The sequence below is a fragment of the Phalacrocorax carbo genome, chromosome Z, assembly GCF_963921805.1.
Source record: "Phalacrocorax carbo chromosome Z, bPhaCar2.1, whole genome shotgun sequence".
Lineage (NCBI taxonomy): Eukaryota > Metazoa > Chordata > Aves > Suliformes > Phalacrocoracidae > Phalacrocorax > Phalacrocorax carbo.
In genome coordinates, this window is record NC_087548.1 from 3506324 (window position 1) to 3522901 (window position 16578).

The 16578-nt window shown below is 45.9% G+C and overlaps 1 protein-coding gene across 9 annotated transcripts in view; it reads left to right on the forward strand.

Moving 5' to 3' along the window:
* Window positions 1-16578, forward strand: part of DYM (dymeclin) — a 152094-nt gene that overhangs the window by 42787 nt on the left and 92729 nt on the right. The window contains exons 8-11 of one of the 9 annotated variants that reach the window (XR_010370549.1): window positions 2171-2296; window positions 3905-4047; window positions 8254-8436; window positions 8992-9073. Coding sequence is in view for 8 of the 9 variants with exons in the window: in XM_064438144.1 (XP_064294214.1) it covers window positions 2171-2296; window positions 3905-4047; window positions 8992-9059; window positions 14908-15171 (601 nt within the window). In the remaining variant the exon portion in view is untranslated. Of the gene's footprint in view, window positions 1-2170; window positions 2297-3904; window positions 4048-6196; window positions 6458-8253; window positions 8437-8991; window positions 9132-9271; window positions 9974-14907; window positions 16505-16578 lie in introns of those variants that run through there. The other 8 variants (XM_064438144.1, XM_064438143.1, XM_064438147.1 and 5 more) reach the window with 8 other exon arrangements.

A 16578-nucleotide genomic window follows, 5' to 3' on the forward strand; every position in this document is an offset into this window, starting at 1 on the left:
TTTTTGTATTTTGATAGAAAAATATGTCTCTATTTTTTTTCTGGTGGCTAAATATCTAATAATCGGTACATATAGGTCTTCCCTGTTTTGCTTGGGATGGATGTGGGCAGTGGATTGCAAAGCATCACAGTTTTGGAGAGGGAGTGGGAGCTGTTCCTAGCTCAGCCTTTGATTCTGGCTGAGATAAATTTGCTGTGGAACCAGATCACAGTGTAACCTCTGGCCTGATCTAATTATCAGCATTTACACTGGCTAACTTCCTCAGCAGTGGGCAAAAAGTCCGGTAACTCACAAAAACTAGATGTAATTAAAAGGCACTTGATGATTTTTAAGGAAGAATGTTGTTTAAGCAGTACGTCTCTTCCTGACCTGTAACTTAAAATGTTAGGGATTCAAATACTTAAATCATGTGAGAGAAAAACAAAACAAAAAAACCCCCAAACCCCCAAGGAGTTTGCATCACCTTCACTTGCAAAAATGTTTTTGTATCAGAGGTAGTGTGGTTGTGTGGACTCCAGTCCAGGAAATCGTGATTCCAGTTTGCTCTTGACTTCGAGCAAATAACTAGCATGCTCTTTGCTCAGAAACTCTGGCCTAGAGCCGCTGCAGAAGAGCTTAACGTAAGCTGTCTGTACACTGTGATACATGGAGCTCATCTTCCTCATGTTTTACAGCAATGCATGGTATTTACAGCAATTGTAGCAGCACAATTGAGTGTATTGAAGTAATTGAGTGTGGTAAAAATCAGACTGATTTCTTCTAAATGAAATCCTGTTCGTTTTGGTAAGGACTGCACCAGTTCTGATCCTGAGACTAATGAAGAATTTTACTCCAGCCAGTCTCTTCTGTGGTTAACTTATTTTGTTTCGACAGTGATTGCACTGTAGCTTTCAAGTTGTCCTTATTTGAAAGAGCACTTGGTTTTCTCTTTATACTTGTTTCAACTGCTAAGAATAAGATTTTTTTGGAAGGTGGCGGTGTAACAAAGAAAAACGTAGCATCGCTGCTTAAACATGCGTTGATGCTGATCTTTTTATTTTTTATTTGAAATACAGATACTATAAATTCTTTTGAATTTGAGAAGTATAAATAGATTTTGAATTTCCAGTACGCTCCAGGTCAGAAAACCTTGGTAATTGATGCCACTTGTAACTTAATGGTATTGGCTTGTGAAGCATACTGGAAACGTTAAATAGTAACGATTGGGGAAACACTAAAAATACCTAACACAATCTAATGGATGCAGGATGGTACTCTTGCACTGAATGAAGTATCTCCTTACTTTTAGAGGAGGTGAAAATTGTCTTTGGTTGAAAGCAAGAACGATACTGGCTCATGTTCAAGTTAGTTCGTTTATTTTTAAAATGTTTCTTGTAGTCTGCAATTTAGTGCCGATTAAGGAGGCAAATGCCATTTTTCTTCCCTGTTTAAAAATAAGATGTGTAACAAGGCAGAGGTGGGAGAAAGCACAAGATATGCCAAATAGTGGGTGTCTCTCTCATCCATTCTGCTGCACAGCCTTTCCTAATTAACCTTACCTTAATGAGCGTGGCTAAACTATCTGGTGTCAGTATTTAAACATTAAAGCACATGCTTTGGGATTGGGTGTAATATTTTGAAACTTTAGACTTCACTCTTATTCCAGAAATACCACTGAGAACTGAACAACTGTATGTAGTATCTTGATACCCTGAGCATTCCTTACACTTAAACTAGCATTTGTGTGTTATTCTTTTTTTTAGGGATCCACTTTTCCTGGGAGGTAGAGCTGTGTTTGGCTAGCTGGACATATCCATGACTTAGCATGATGGTTTCATGACAATTTTATTTAACAAGAGAAGGGACGCGCTTTTGAGATACATTTATTATTTTTAGAGTGATGTGTAGTCTGAAAATAGTGGCTGGAATGTTCTGGGCAATACTTCAGTGTTCTTATATTGCCTGTCTTTTGGCAATTAAAAAAAAAAGATGGTTATGTCTAAGAAAAACAACCTATTGATGGTATGAAGTGAATCTGGGTTTTTTGAATTTGTCATTTACGTGTTCCTAGTTGAAACCTGCTGTGCTAGGCAGTGTATAACCTCAGGTGGAGCTACCAAGTGTTCTTGGAAGTCAGTTTGTAAACAAACCCAGTAGATTCATCTTTATAAATGCTCCTTTTTTCCTGCAGAGATATTACGTACAGCATTTCCTTGGAAGCTGTGACAACTCTCATTGTCTTCCTCTCCTGCCAATTATTCCACAAAGAAATTCTACGAGAGAGCATCATTCACAAATACCTGATGCACGGTCGATGGTATGTCATGTCCTGGGGTGGTAACTCACGGCAGAGCAAATGCTTCTCATCGCTTGTGTAGACTGTTGGTACTTGAAACCAAAGGCAGCAAAATAAGTTTTTATGGAAGACTTGTTCTGCTCAAAAGAAAACAGAACACAAACCCAAACATCTGTAAAGGCTGTTAGAAGGTTTTCGGTTTAAATCTCACAGCCCTGACTTCAGCAAAACTATTTTGGAAACTGTTTTCTTTTTTTGAGGGTAATTTTATTAACTTAAAACAGCTTCTACTTTTCAGGATGGTTTTTTGGATTCAGCTAGGGGTATTTTCCTGTAACATTGGAGTCTAGAGAACAAGTGTACCTCAGAAGTGCTAATGAGCCTTCTCGTGATACAAGTAAATAGCAGCCCCTTGAAAGATTGCACGTATGTGCTACATTAAGTTTTAAGCTGCAATAGTGGAACCACTTAGCAGGTGGGAAACTCTGCACGAGTAATACCACTTGTTCTGGTGAGTTGGTTGTTTTGTTTGAATGGCTTGTCATGGTGGCTGTTAAGCATTTTGGTCAGGCTACCATTCATCCTCTTTAAATTCCACACAGTCAGATTATTGGGAAGTGTATCAGTTGTCTGGTTTTCTGAAATTTCTACTAGATGTGAGAGAGGGGTACTGCTCTGGGGCAGCGTGCAGGGAACGGAGGGAGGCTCAGCTTGGCTGCGGGCAGAGGGGGCACAGGGCAGGCTTCAGCCTGAAACTGCAGCAGGGTAGAGGTTTGTGGGGTTTGGTGGTACTTCAGTCTCTGGACTGAAGGAAATGAGGGTTTGGGGGAAAACGGGGAATGTTTGGGAGAGAAGGCAATATGTGGTCTAAGATACCCGAGTTAGGAATAGAAAGTACCTGGTGTCTGGAGAGAGGGGTGGGAATTTGGTGGCTGGGAAGCCAGGGCAAGGGGAAGAGTTGGAGGGGTACTGGTTAGAGGGGACTGGAGTTGATTGTAACACAGCCCCTGTTTGTTCACCTCTAAATCATACGGGTGTGGGAGCTAACTGTTTGTTTCTGTGGAAATCCTTCTCTGTTTTGGAAATATTGTAGCCTTTTATTTAAATCCAGCAAATTTTACATGCATTTGTCAAAATCATCAATCTGAGGTCAGGTGTTTCACTGGTCTTTGCAAATTGGCCCAAGCTGCACACACAGGCAAAAATATTGGGAGGGTGGAGAAAGAGTATTGTTACCTGTCCTGTGTAATGGAAGCATGGAGTGAAAACTAAACAAATACAGTATTTCTTGCCCTTGCATCAATATTTTTCCAGTTGTATCTTGAGGTAAAAGAGCACAACAATTCCATGAATTAAATGATTGATTTAAAAGTAGTATTGAAAAAAGAAAACAAAAAATAGTTTCCATGATCCTGCTGTTGAAGGTGCTCCTGCAGAGCCCTGCTGAAGTCAGTGCTGCTTTGCATGGGCAAGACCGTGGCGTTCTTTCCCTTTCCAGCCTGTTCAAGGCTGGGGGAGTTACTGTCTATGTTTAATGCCAAACACCAGCCTTTGCACCCTGCCTGGGCTTTGTTGTGCCAAATTTTGCAAGTTGTGAGTCAACTAAACCTGTTTTCTTTTTCTTTTCAGTCTCCCATATACCAGCAGACTTGTGAAAACTTTACTATATAATTTCATTAGACAAGAAAGAAGCCCTCCTCCAGGGACCCATGTCTTTCAGCAGCCGTCGGATGGAGGAGGACTGCTTTATGGGATTGCATCTGGGGTGGCAAGTGAGTCTCATTTTCTATAAAGTATACATCAGACCTTAGGAAGTGTTGCCTTCTGTGTGAACTCTCGTACAAACACACTTGTAGCCCATTTCTTTTTCAACAAGCCATACAAGTGTGCGTGCTCAGTATAGAAAAGCTGTCTTTGGGCCTGCTTGGATTGTAATCACAGGCGGTCCGTCTGAAAATGTGTTAGAATCTGAGGCAGCTATGTCTGCAGGCACTGCAGGGGTATCCTTCCCTGCAGGACAGCACATTGTAAAAATAGCTCTTAGTCAGTTTTCTTTGCTTTTGTTGGTGCTTTTTTTTAAAAAAAAGAAAAGTGCCCCATTTGATAATGCTTCAAGCTAGTTAAAGTGTTGTAAGAAAACCTTCTATGTGCGTATTTTATTCTCTGTGATCACTCGGTGGATATGGTGACCTGCTCTGTGGCTCTCCTTGAGCAGAAGGCTGGACTGGGTGGTCTCAGGAGGTCCCTCCCAGTCTCAAGGACTCTGATAAAAAGGAGCGGCCTAGCTAGGAATTTTTGTAACATAGTGTATGCTTTTCCCAACATGTTGACAAATGTTTTTCCTGAATAGCATGACTAGACTAGGTTGTGACCTTTTGTGGGTGGATAGTTTGCTATAGAGAGATACCGCCCAAAGAATATGAAAGACTTGATGCCATTTTTGGTTAAGAAAAAGGTTTCTTGTGTTATACTGTATACTGGGTTTTGGTTGGTGGTTGCTCCTTCCCCATATGAGATGTTTTATTGGTGTGTGTATTACATATACAAATTCTTCCTAAAGGCTTTTCTATTCCATATAATAAGAATAAACTACAATGTATTGCTAACAGCTATGGTATATGTGATCATCTTATTCCTGATAAACTAAATAACACTTTGCAAGTCACTTGCTGTTAAAACTGTTACTATTTATTTTGCTCTTTTGTGAAATCCATTCACTAGCAGCATCCCTAGGGGATATTAAAATTCAGGCCACAAGCGGTCTGCCAGAAAATATTTTACGGTCTGTGACAGTGTGTGTGTATCTCCTCACGGAGGCAGTAAAAGAGCATGTCTCTGTAACTTGGTGCAGCATAGCCTAAACACATCGGTGCTGCTGCGTAAGATGAGGTTGCACACAGCTCAGTGTGCTGCTGCAACACGCGTCTCCTTTCTGGTTTCCAGTTTACACGCTCAAGGGTAGACCACTGCGATGTTTGGGTTATGCCTGTAATGTAAATTGTCAGAAAACAGTTGTTTGGTTTGCAGTTTATTTAAACAGAGAAGAAGAAAATTAAATTTTTCCATATAATGTTTTCATTTGAGTCCCAACAGGTACATTCTCTTCCTTCTTTTCAATTGCTAGAGAAAATTGCTCCTAAAATGTTTTTTCCGAAGCAGTTTTCAGTATGTGGTTTGTATTTTCGCTTCTGACTGCAGAGCAGTTCTCTACTTACCTGATGGTTTTATTCTTCTTGGTTCTAATCTCTCTAGTCACGCTTGAGAATCTTTCTGCCTGAGTGCTGCCACAGGCAGAGTAGCCTTTTTCCTCTTCTGGTTACTTGATTGATTTGTAAAGTCCGTCCAGATTTCCACCACTCCTGCCTTCCTCTGTAGCTCCTCTGATATATCCCCGCCTGATTTTTTGCTTCTTGTATGTCGAGTTTGCATTTCTTAGTGCAGGCTTTTAAGGTTCCAGCCTACATCTGTTCTTGTCTCTTCCTACACTTCCACCCCCTTCACTCCTCTTGAACCATTCTCTTAACAGCCCCCTTGGCATACTCCTACGCTTATTTTGTTGCTTCTTTCATGAGTACCTGAAGTGCCATCTGTTTTCCCAGTGAATTAAGTATCTTCTTTCAAAGCTTTAAGTGAAAGAGCCTTTATAAAGAGTATTCTAATGATCTGCCAGGGAAAGGGGGGGGGGGGGGGGGGGGGAAGAAGCCACATCCTGTCAGAAAATTGAATTAATGAAACTATGAAAAATTGAAACTGTTTGTACCCAAACAGTTGGTTAATATTTTTTGTGTGTGATTATTTGCCTGAATACAATACTGGTCTATGGATGAAGCTTGGACACAATAGGATTGGTAAAGTCAATGGCGTAGTTGCCTGCCTGTAATACCCCTGTATTAACCTTTTGCAATCCTTTGTTTTCTATAGAGTCAGGCACACGGGTCGCTTGCAATGCAGATTAGAAGACAGCAACACAAACTGGTGGCCTGTTATGGAACAGAAGCAAGTTTTTTCCACATCTGCTCATTGCTCAACTTAGGCGTGATTTCTGTTGTGTTTCATTTTTGTGTATTTTGTAATCTTTACGAGATAAGAATTGAAAGAAGAATGGAAGAATTGAAAATTCACTTATGTGGCTCAGTGTCTTTTAAATACCACATAATGCTTAAAATAAATTTACTGAAATAGTCTAAATGTAATCTATTTAGGATGAAAGGAGGTAGGAGCCTGGTTTTAAAAATAATTTAAAAATCATTTATTTTTCACGTGTGTCTTTCACAGCCATTCCTTACCCGACAAAGTGTCTTCTCCCCTCCTCAGCTTTTCAAACACAGCCCCCCTGTGAACATGCTCTATAGGACCAACACTTCATATCCCTCCGTAGGTTTGCTTGCTTACCGAAGAGGCTAATCTCCATCAGGTTATGAAATCAGCTCACATGCTTCAGTGGCATTACCCACTATTGATATCCCCGTTCGATCCCCGTTGAGCTCTCTTTGTTGGAGGTAACCCCCTCTCCTACTTCTTCTAAGCTGATTTCTTAGGCCACATCATTCAAGTCCCATATCCCCATGGTATTTAGATGTAGTAAAAATGACTGGGGGGAAAATAAATGGCAGCCAGCGAGCCAACTAAACTGTCTGACTATTAATGGTCCTGTTAGTTGCAAATTTACTTTACCACAAAGCCCCCAGCATGTAATCCTTAGATGAATGCCTTTGATTGTGAGGGAATATTTACAGCTGACCCTGCCAGCAGACTGCAAACCTGCAGTGGGCCTCCTGTCCCACATTAAATCCGCTGGCATCTGTTCCTGGGTTCTTATCAAGCACATGCTCTGTTGGTGCAGTGTTTGGGCTGTAGCGCTCGCAGATACGGCGGGCCTTGAAGAATAAATCCCCGCATTCCTGCGAAATGCTAATTCCTGTGAACGTTGTCACACAGGGAGGAACGTTACAGTTTGTACCTGCCTCCGGGCATCGTCATCCGCAGGGAGGTTTGCAGAAGGCTTTGATCCCCGCCGGCCGCCCCCTCCCCGTGGCAGGTCCCCAGTCCTGCTGCTGGACCACCCTTCACCAAGGACAAACTTCTTCTTGGCCAAGCGTTGTAATGCCCTTTTCCCAGACGTGCCTGAGTGACACAAAGTGATTTTTTTTTTTTAATGATGTTTTTAATCTCTTTTCACCCCTGCCTATGCCTTGCATTAGTCCCCACGTTGCTCTGATTGAGTGTGTTGTTCTTGCAGAGACCCTCAGGTGGTCTTATGCCACCTCCAGCCACAGGAGAGCTGTGCAGGGGCACAGACTGAAAGGCGGCGAGAACTCAGTGTGTTCTGATGCCTATTCCCTGTGTGTCTAAGCGTACAAGTGTAATTCAGCAGCTTATCATTCCCAGCACGTCCTGTGGTACGTGAGATGGATCCAGACTGCTTGGCTGCTTTGTGTCGGACAGAAGACCCAGTGGCGGGTGATGGGCCTGCTCCATCCACTCTGCAGACAAGGATGTCTTTAGGTCTATGCCGAAGAATGACGTATATTTTCTCTTTTCTTATGCCTTTACCCAAAGCTGACACTTTTCCATCCAAGCTGTATGAATGCTGAGCAAGTTTGGGCTTGAACATGGCCTTGGAGCCAAGCCCACTGGCAGTGCAGAGGTGTCGTGGGTGGCCAGGGGGATGTTTGCTTCTGCTCCTTTCTGAGGGCCTATTTTGGTGAGGGATTGGAGAAATGTCTCAGAAGCTTGTGATCACTTGACCCTTCAGACGGTGGATGGTGAGCCCTCAGCGGCGCTTCTGCCTTAGTTCTCCAGCATCCAGCAAAGGGAAAAGGTTAAAAAGAATAAATTACCAACACTGATCCCCTGCCCTTTTTGTAAGTGGAGCCTGGAGCTGCTAGAGAGTCCAGAGAGGAATTTGGGGGATGGTTGGTTGGTTTAGGGATGCCTTTTGAGTGCATATCCTTATCCACATGCTTTTTCTTGTTCAGATCCGCAGGAATATTTGGCCCAAGTCTGGAGTGGATGTGGTAGCACCACCAGTGAAAGGTATTCAGCTGGGACTGCAGCTTGAGAGGAGACCGTAAGAACTGGCAGAGCAGGCAGTGGCTCTCCTGCCTGCTTAGAGGGGTCTGTCAGACCGGGACATGGCGCTGTCTTTGGGCTCGTTTCTGGTACTTGGCAGCTAAAAAGACCTTGCAAGTTGGCATTTTGGCAGAATAATTAGAAAGCTGATGGTTTCTCCTTCTCCGAAAACTTCCCAGACTAAACCCCGAGACAGCCATCCAGAGCGTCCTAAATCTACTTTAAATTTCTCTCAGTGGCACTCAGGCTTTTAAAACTGACCCTGTAAATCTGGAAGGACACCGAACCGAGGAAACTCTGAGCGTGCCACTTGACTTCCCAGTGCCTACAGGAAAGAAAATGAGTTATTTATTAATACCAATTAATTTGTTACTTTAGCAAAGCCCTATGAAAACACATAGTGCCGGTTCTCACCAGGATTGCTAATTTGCACCAAAGCTTTACAGCTGCAAATCCCAGCTAATTCTTTCTTCCTGGGCTGTGCTGGGTCAGACAGCTTGTGCACGTTCATCCTCTCTTTGTGGTCCTGCTCAATGATTTGGCTGGTGTTTAAGAGATCCTTTGGCAGTATTTTACTGTGGTTCACGTTAAAGGGGAATGGTATTTTAAGTCACAAATCCAGATATTACTCTTCTGTTTTTCAGGAAGAAGTGTGACAAACAGTTTGGGGCGCAGAAATAACCAGCACAAGATGGAGTTGTGTGTCATCGAGGTTGGTATCCTTTGTTCTCCAGCACCCTGGTTTTTATTTACCCTCTCCTTCGAACTGTTTGCCTTCTCAAATCTGAGCAGGGTGTAGCGCTGGGATCCGCCTGAGACAGGGGAAAGCCTCGAGCTGTTCTTGGAGATACATGGAGCCTCCTGCTCTCCTCAGATGTTGGCTTTACTTATACCAACAATATTATTAATTTCATTTTTCACCAGCTTGCACATTTTACTTTGAGAACCCATCAGTTATCGCATCCCTGATTCCAGATGCATTCCTCGGTGTCTCAGTGAAAAGGTCATCTATCACATATGGTTACAGAATCTGCAATAGGAAGATGGGAAAGAATGAGCTGTCCCTGAGGATGCTGGTCCCCCACCAGGCTGTGCTTCACCCTCTGGCCACTTATTCCTAACTGCCTAACTTCTCCCATTAATTGTGTTTGTTGGGTGTGTGGATCTTATTAGGAAGAGTCAGTGGGTCTGTAATTAATTAAGAAAAGCTTGGGGCATTTCTTAGTACTTTGTACTCGTGTTCCTGCCTGTGATGTACAGACATTGACGATATTGATCCCAGGAACTCCCAGTCCAAGGACAGACAGGCAGACAGACTAAGGTCAGGGCACATGAAAACAAAGAGGGCTTTTCTGTACAGGTCAGTTTTATCCTGGGCGGCATCCCCAGCAGCGTGGGCAGCAGGGCGAGGGAGGGGGTCCTGCCCCCCTGCCCCGCTCCGTGAGACCCCCCTGCAGCGCCGCCTCCAGCTCGGGGCTCCTCAGCACGGGACAGACACGGGGCTGTTGGAGCGGGGCCAGAGGGGGCACAGAAATGCCCCGAGGGCTGGAGCCCCTCTGCTGTGAGGAGAGGCTGGGAGAGCTGGGGTTGTTCAGCCTGGGGAAGGGAAGGCTGCGGGGGGACCTTATGGTGGCCTTTCAGTGCTGAAAGGGGGCTTAAAAGATGCGGACAGACTTTTTAGCAGGGCCTGTGTGTTGATTTTGGCACAGCTAGGACAAGAGGTAATGGTTTTAAACTAAAAGAAGATAGATTCAGACTAGATAGAAGGAAGGAATTTTTTATGCTGAGGGTGGTGAAACCCTGCCCAGGTTGCCCCGAGAGGTGGTCGATGCCCCATCCCTGGACACACTCAAGGTCAGGTTGGACGGGGCTCTGAGCAACCTGATCGAGTTGAAGATGTCCCTGCTCACTGCAGGGGGTTGGACTGGATGGCCTTGAAAGGTCCCTTCCAACCCAAACCTTTCTGTGATTCTCTTCTGTGATTCTATGATATACTTCACAGAGCAAGGGTGATATTTCCTAGGCAGAGCACTATGTGGGAGGTGTGAGCAGAGACCTGCCGGGCAGGCAGGATGGGAGCAGTGGCAGCAGACCTGCCCAGTCTGGGGTATGGGTGCAGGACTGGTCCTGCTAACCACATCCCGGTGCATAATGCTCCTTCCTTGCATTTGCAATGCAGTTCCATGGCCTCTACCTCCTGTGCTGTGCACATGCCATCGGTGTCGCCTCCCCGCACACTGCAGGTCCAGAACCTGACTGAGTCACGGGGTGACTGATGGCTGCGGGATGGGGTGGGAGCTGGAGGTGTGCTACAGGGCCCCGCATTCAGCAGATGCCTGCCGCAGCCTTGCCTGGCTGTGCCTACCCATCATATGATCTTCTGAGCACCAGCATGTGACTGGGCCATGCATGCTGGAAAAGACCATCCAGAGCGGAGAGGCGAAGTTGGAGAGGGGGAGGGTGGCTCAGCTAGAGAGGATTAGTACGCGTGGGCAGATTGGGAAAGCGCTGAAAGAGGGGGCTTGTGTCAGAATTTTTGCAATAGCGAAGGGGGAGGTAGCTGGGTGATGAGAAGAGGAAGGAAAGGAGCGAGCCAGGAGGGATGGATGACCTCAGAGGTGACATTTGGGATCAAAGTGGGGAAGTCTGTGTCTTGTGGAGAGGAAGATGCTGCAATTGTCTGAACAGGAGAGAGCAGAAATGTGGGGAAAAATCTCCGACAGACTAGGAAGCAATGAACATGGAAACCATGCATTGGGATGATAAATGAAGATGCTGGAAGGGTTGCTACAGACATGAGGTTTGGAAGAGAGTAGATGTTCAGGCTGGAGCTTCTTGCCATGCCATGAGCAAAACCCTGTCTGCTGGCTGAAACTTTTGCACAGGTTGTGTTAACAGGCATCATCCAAGCTCATTTCCCAGGCTCTGAGCAGATCTCTGCCTTGGTTTAGAACAGAGAGGGCTACAGGGGTGACAAAGACCGCTCCTGCCTGCAAGGACGATTCCTGCGCCTGGTTCCTTCATGCTGTGTCTGCCAGCGGGGAGGTGGAGGTGCCGAAGCCCCTGGAAGAGAAGAGCAGGTTTGACTGTGGTTTATCAGCTGGTCCAGAGGTGCTCTTGAACAAGGCAGCCACAGAAAGATGGAGCAGATAATAACAGAGAGGAGAAGACTTCTTTTTGATCCATTTGGTTAGGAGATGTAATGTGACAAGTGGGTGGAATTTGAGGCTGTGTTTCATAGCACAGGGCACACTCAGCTTTAGAAATATCGACAGGAGTCACAAATCAAGGGGCGTTGAGGTTGGAAGGGGCCAGTGGAGATCATCTAGAGCAACCCCCCTGCAGCTCAAAGCAGGGTCTGCCAGCGCTGGTTGCCCAGGATATTGTCCAGATGGTTTTTTTTACGACTTCCAAGGATGGAGACGCCACAACCTTTCTGGGCCACCTGTTCCAGGGTTCAACCATCCTCACAGTAAAAAAAGTTTATCAAGGCAATATCCCTGTTTCCAGGGATATTTTTTTGTTTCATTAACCAAAAGCACATTTAAAGCAGTACTTCTCGGTTATGAGCTAGACAGGTTAGAGCAAACATTAAGGCCAGGATTTAATTTATCCCAAATAGTGTTCATGATCAGGCACTTAGACGATGTCTTTATTTACTGCCTTACTCATCAAGGCGATTGGCTGGTCCATTTCTGGCAATCAAAGCCGTGAACGAGCAGTCATAGACCTGTACAACCTGCGTAAATGGTTTGCTGGCAAGAAATACGCTTGAATAAACACAAACTTCAGCTACAAGGTTATTTAATCACAGAGGAAAATTCTTTTACCAGTGAGTCTCTCCTAGCTGGGCATGCAGGGGGTGGATGAACCTGTTGCTTTGGGACGCTATGCCAAAAAATGTTAACTATTAAGACAATCTCACCAATTGCTGTGGGGTTTTTTTTGTTTTGACCGTGCTACTGGCTAGTTGGTCACCAGCAGCGTGGAGTGCTGCGTCACGCTTCAGCAGTGGTGACGGTAAGGACAGATAATCAGCTGTCATGACGCTGAGCTCCCTTGGCTGTTTCCTCACCCCTGGACTAGGTACAGCACATACACGACGGAAACAAATAGTGTGTGTAGCTAACCTCTTCTTAGGTTAGCTACAGAACAAAAGAATTCCCTGTGTTTTAGAAGGACTCACAGGGAATCAAAAGCATTGCAGTTGTTAACATGTTTTAGGTAATACACTTATGACATGATGATTTTTATATGTACACATACCTACCTACATATACCCATACATATATATTTAAAAAACCTGTATTTTTAATATCTGTATCTAAATATATATATGCTTAAGTAAGGAACTTTTACTCCGTGTGGAAGCACCTCTTCTTAAAAATCACAGGGAGGAATATAGGACATAATAAAGCTCTTCAAGTGACCAAGACAGTATTACTGATGCAGAGCAAAACTCCTATAGTGCCTCATCCTGCTGACGATGGTCAGTTCATCTTCTGGAGATGCATTTCCTCCTTTTCCAAGCCCACAGATCTTGCTCCTGGGACTCACTGCCTGGGTCAGTAGATTTTAGGACACAGTTGTGGAGTGTGGCTTAGCTGGAGAACTCGCCTACTGCTGTTTTGCTGACTGTGGGAGGAAAAGGCAAACAACAGGAGCGAGCTCTGCCTCTGGAGGAACCACACATCTGGAAAGAGGAGTGCAGGAGTCCGTAGGCTGGTCAAGAGAGCGGAGTTCAGGGAAAGAAGGTGCAGGCAGCTGTCTGAAGGCTGGAAAGCTTCTGTGTTTCCAGCATTCAAGCTGGTTTCAATTTAAAATGTCTTTGTCTTCAAGATGGGTTGCTCGTCCTAATGGTTAAGCAGAACATTTGTAGGTAATTTTGTGAATGACAGTTAATATCCCTGCATAACCCTTGGGCTGCAGAAACTGGCTCTTTAAGATAAATGCCAAAAAAATCTACTACAGTTTGAGGAATTGGCTTCTGTTCCTGTGCAATGAACAGGTCAAAACCCCTTCCTATAGCACAGTGGACAAGTGGTACATTTTAGCAAGCCAGAGTTAAGCTTGGCCAACCAGACGCAATGGCTCTGTCATGTGGATTTCAACAGAGACCGTCCTGTTGCTCCATCTGCCCCTCTGTTAAAAATTACTGTCCCCAAGCAGGACAGCAGAGGCAGACATGTACCTGAGCTGACAGTCAGGCACTCGAGCTGCGACAGAGTAGGGGCTAAAAGAAATGCCTTGGCCTTTGAACTGGCTGGCTGAGGGCAGGCAAAAGTTTCCTCTGTCATATCTTCTGTGGCAGTGGTTGAACTCCAGCAGAGCTGCTGGAAGGTAAGCAGGGGAGTCCTATGGCTGGAAGAGAGCTCTCTTTTTGGCACTGAGCAGCCATGCCTTTGGCTCCTGTCCTGCTGAGAAATCATAGCCCTGGCCATGAGTCTTGGAGCTCACCTCTCCCTCTGGCCAGGAGAGTCAATGGCTGCCAAAGGCATTGACTGATTGTCACTTAGGATGACATTTGGCTTGGCAATTCCAGTAGGACCGATAAGGCCGCTTGTTTATTCACAGCTAAATCCACAAAAGGACTTTACAGAATCCCAGAATGGTGGGGGCTGGAAGGGACCTCTGGAGATCATCCCCTCCCACCCCCAGCTGGAGCAGGCACCCCCAGAGCAGGGGCACAGGGCCGCGTCCAGGCGAGGGGTGAATGTCTCCAGGGAAGGGACCCCACAGCCTCTCTGGGCAGCCTGTGCCCCTGCTCTGGCACCCCACAGCAAAGGGGTTTGTCCTCGTGTTCAGGTGGAACTTCCCGTGTTCCAGCTTGTGCCCATGGCCCCTTGGCCTGGCGTTGGGCACCACTGAAAAGAGCCCGGCCCCGTCACCCTGACACCCGCCCTTCAGATATTTATAGGCACTGATGAGATCCCCCCTCAGGCTTCTCTTCTCCAGGCTGAACAAGCCCAGGTCTCTCAGCCTTTCCTCACCAGGGAGATGCTCCAGCCCCTGATCCCCTTGGCAGCTCTGCGCTGGCCTTGCTCCAGCAGTTCCCTGCCCTTCTTGGACTGGGGGGCCCAGACCTGGCCGCAGCCCCCCAGATGTGGCCTCACTGGGGCAGAGCAGAGGGGGAGGAGAACCTCCCTCGCCCTGCTGGCCACGCTCCTTTTCATGCACCCCAGGACACCGTTGGCCCCCTCGGCCCCAAGGGCCCGGTGCTGGCTCAGGGTCACCTCGCTGCCCCCCAGCACCCCCAGGGCCTCTCAGCAGAGCCGCTCTCCAGCAGGTCACCCCCAACATATACTGTAGACCCCTTCCAGCCCCAAGAACACATCCAGAGGAGAGGTGTGAAGCCGACACATTGCTGGCTGCTCAGCAGAAAACCTGCAGCAGGAAGGGTGGGACCATCTTTGCCATAGAATATCCTCTGGCCTCCTGGTTAGGATGCGGCTTTGAAAAATCTCAAGGGAAGGAAATATAAAAGTGGGTCTCACATGTCCTGGGAGTGTGCTATGGCCACCATGCCACTGGCTTAAGATGGGCACTACTGCTTTCTGCAGGTTCCTACCTCAGGAGATGGTAGAAACCTTTGCTGCCTTTATGATGAGTTCTTTCCGGGAGAATGCTACCAGCAGGACCTTCCAAAGCACAAAGCAGAGGAGCTGTTCAGGTCTGAACACAGCCTGATCTTTGCTTTCAACACTGCTGGGAGAGTGAGGTCTTCCTGGGCATGCGCAGCACAATCTCCAGGGCTGGGTGGTATGGGCAGAGGCGCTAAGAGGGATGGCACCAGGGGAGCTGAAGGTAAAATCCTATGGAGTTGAGATTTCAGTAGGATTAGGAGGCAGCTGCCTCCTACACAGGAGTTTTCAGGAACATGATTTTGGACTTATGTGCCTAAATTTTCTGCTTAGGATCCAAAAGTTTGTTTCTAGTCAGCTCATGCAAGCTAGATATCCAAAGCAGCACGTGCACTGGGGGAACAAGGTAAATCTAGATTGGATATTAGGACAAATTTGTTTACTGAACGAGTGGTCAGACATTGGAACACTGCCCAGAGAGGTGGTAGACTTGCCATCCCTGGAGGTATTGAAAAGACATGTAGATGTGGCGCTTCAGGGCATGGTTTACAAGACGTGGTAGTGTTGGGTTGACGGTTGGACTTGATCCTAGAGGTCTTTTCCAACCTTTATGATTCTATGATTCTATCTCAACAAAGGCACATGCCCAGCTGCCTCAGCCCCGATCTCAGCACCAGATATGTGCTAGGCTGCCCCTGAGAGCAGTTGTTGTTTCCCAACAAAGATGAAAACATGCATATCGTTTTCCAACACCATCCGCAGAAGCTCCTACCTCTACACTTCCACCACTGCAAGCCCTCAGCAGCTGGTTATAAACAGTTCCACATGTTGGGGAAACAGAAAAAGTGCCCTGTTTGTTTTGGATTCGATTGATGAACACAATGACCATGTGATAATTCCCACCATGTGTCAACTATTTCTGTTTCACACCTCTCTTCAAGCTTTCTCTGACTGTCTTGTTGCTTCTGTGCTCTGCTGCTGCGAAGAAGCAGCATGTGAAGGTGCTTTCCATTGAAAGGCTGGTTTCTTCCACCAGAAGTACACAGAGGCAGGTGCAGAGGGGAGGGCAGAAAGGACCAAGGAGGAAAGCTGTATTCATGTGGTCTGTGAGAAGAGATTCCCACAGTACGGTGGGGAAGGCTATGGAAGTGTTTGAGGATGTCAGCTTTTGCTAGTTTTAGTTTATTGCATCTGGAAACTTAGCCCTTTTGAAAATATTACAGTTCTTGTTCCATAGGAAGGAGAATTGAAACACTAAGGAAGTGTTGGAAGTCATCGCTGAGATCTCTTTTTACATATTTACTGTTTCCTCGAAGTCATGAGACCCCAGAGGGGGCACTTTTTCTCGTCTGTTTATTTTTCTCTAGTAATGCTTGACTTGGAAAGGCTGTTATGCATATATTTCAGCGGTGCTGATCCTTCTTCACATTACCACTGTTCTGAGGTGGTTGTGTGTACTGAGGTGCAGAGGGGCTTCTAATCCCATGGACAATGATGGAAGTGCTAATTGGTGAAAATGCATCTCGAGTATCTCAAAGTAAGCATTTGCAACTGAAAGTTAGTGTGTGTCTTGTGAGAATGGGCTCCTAACTCTTTAATTTTTTTTATGGGAACTTTGAGCATAAAAAGAAGAAATAATATTTGCCCGGA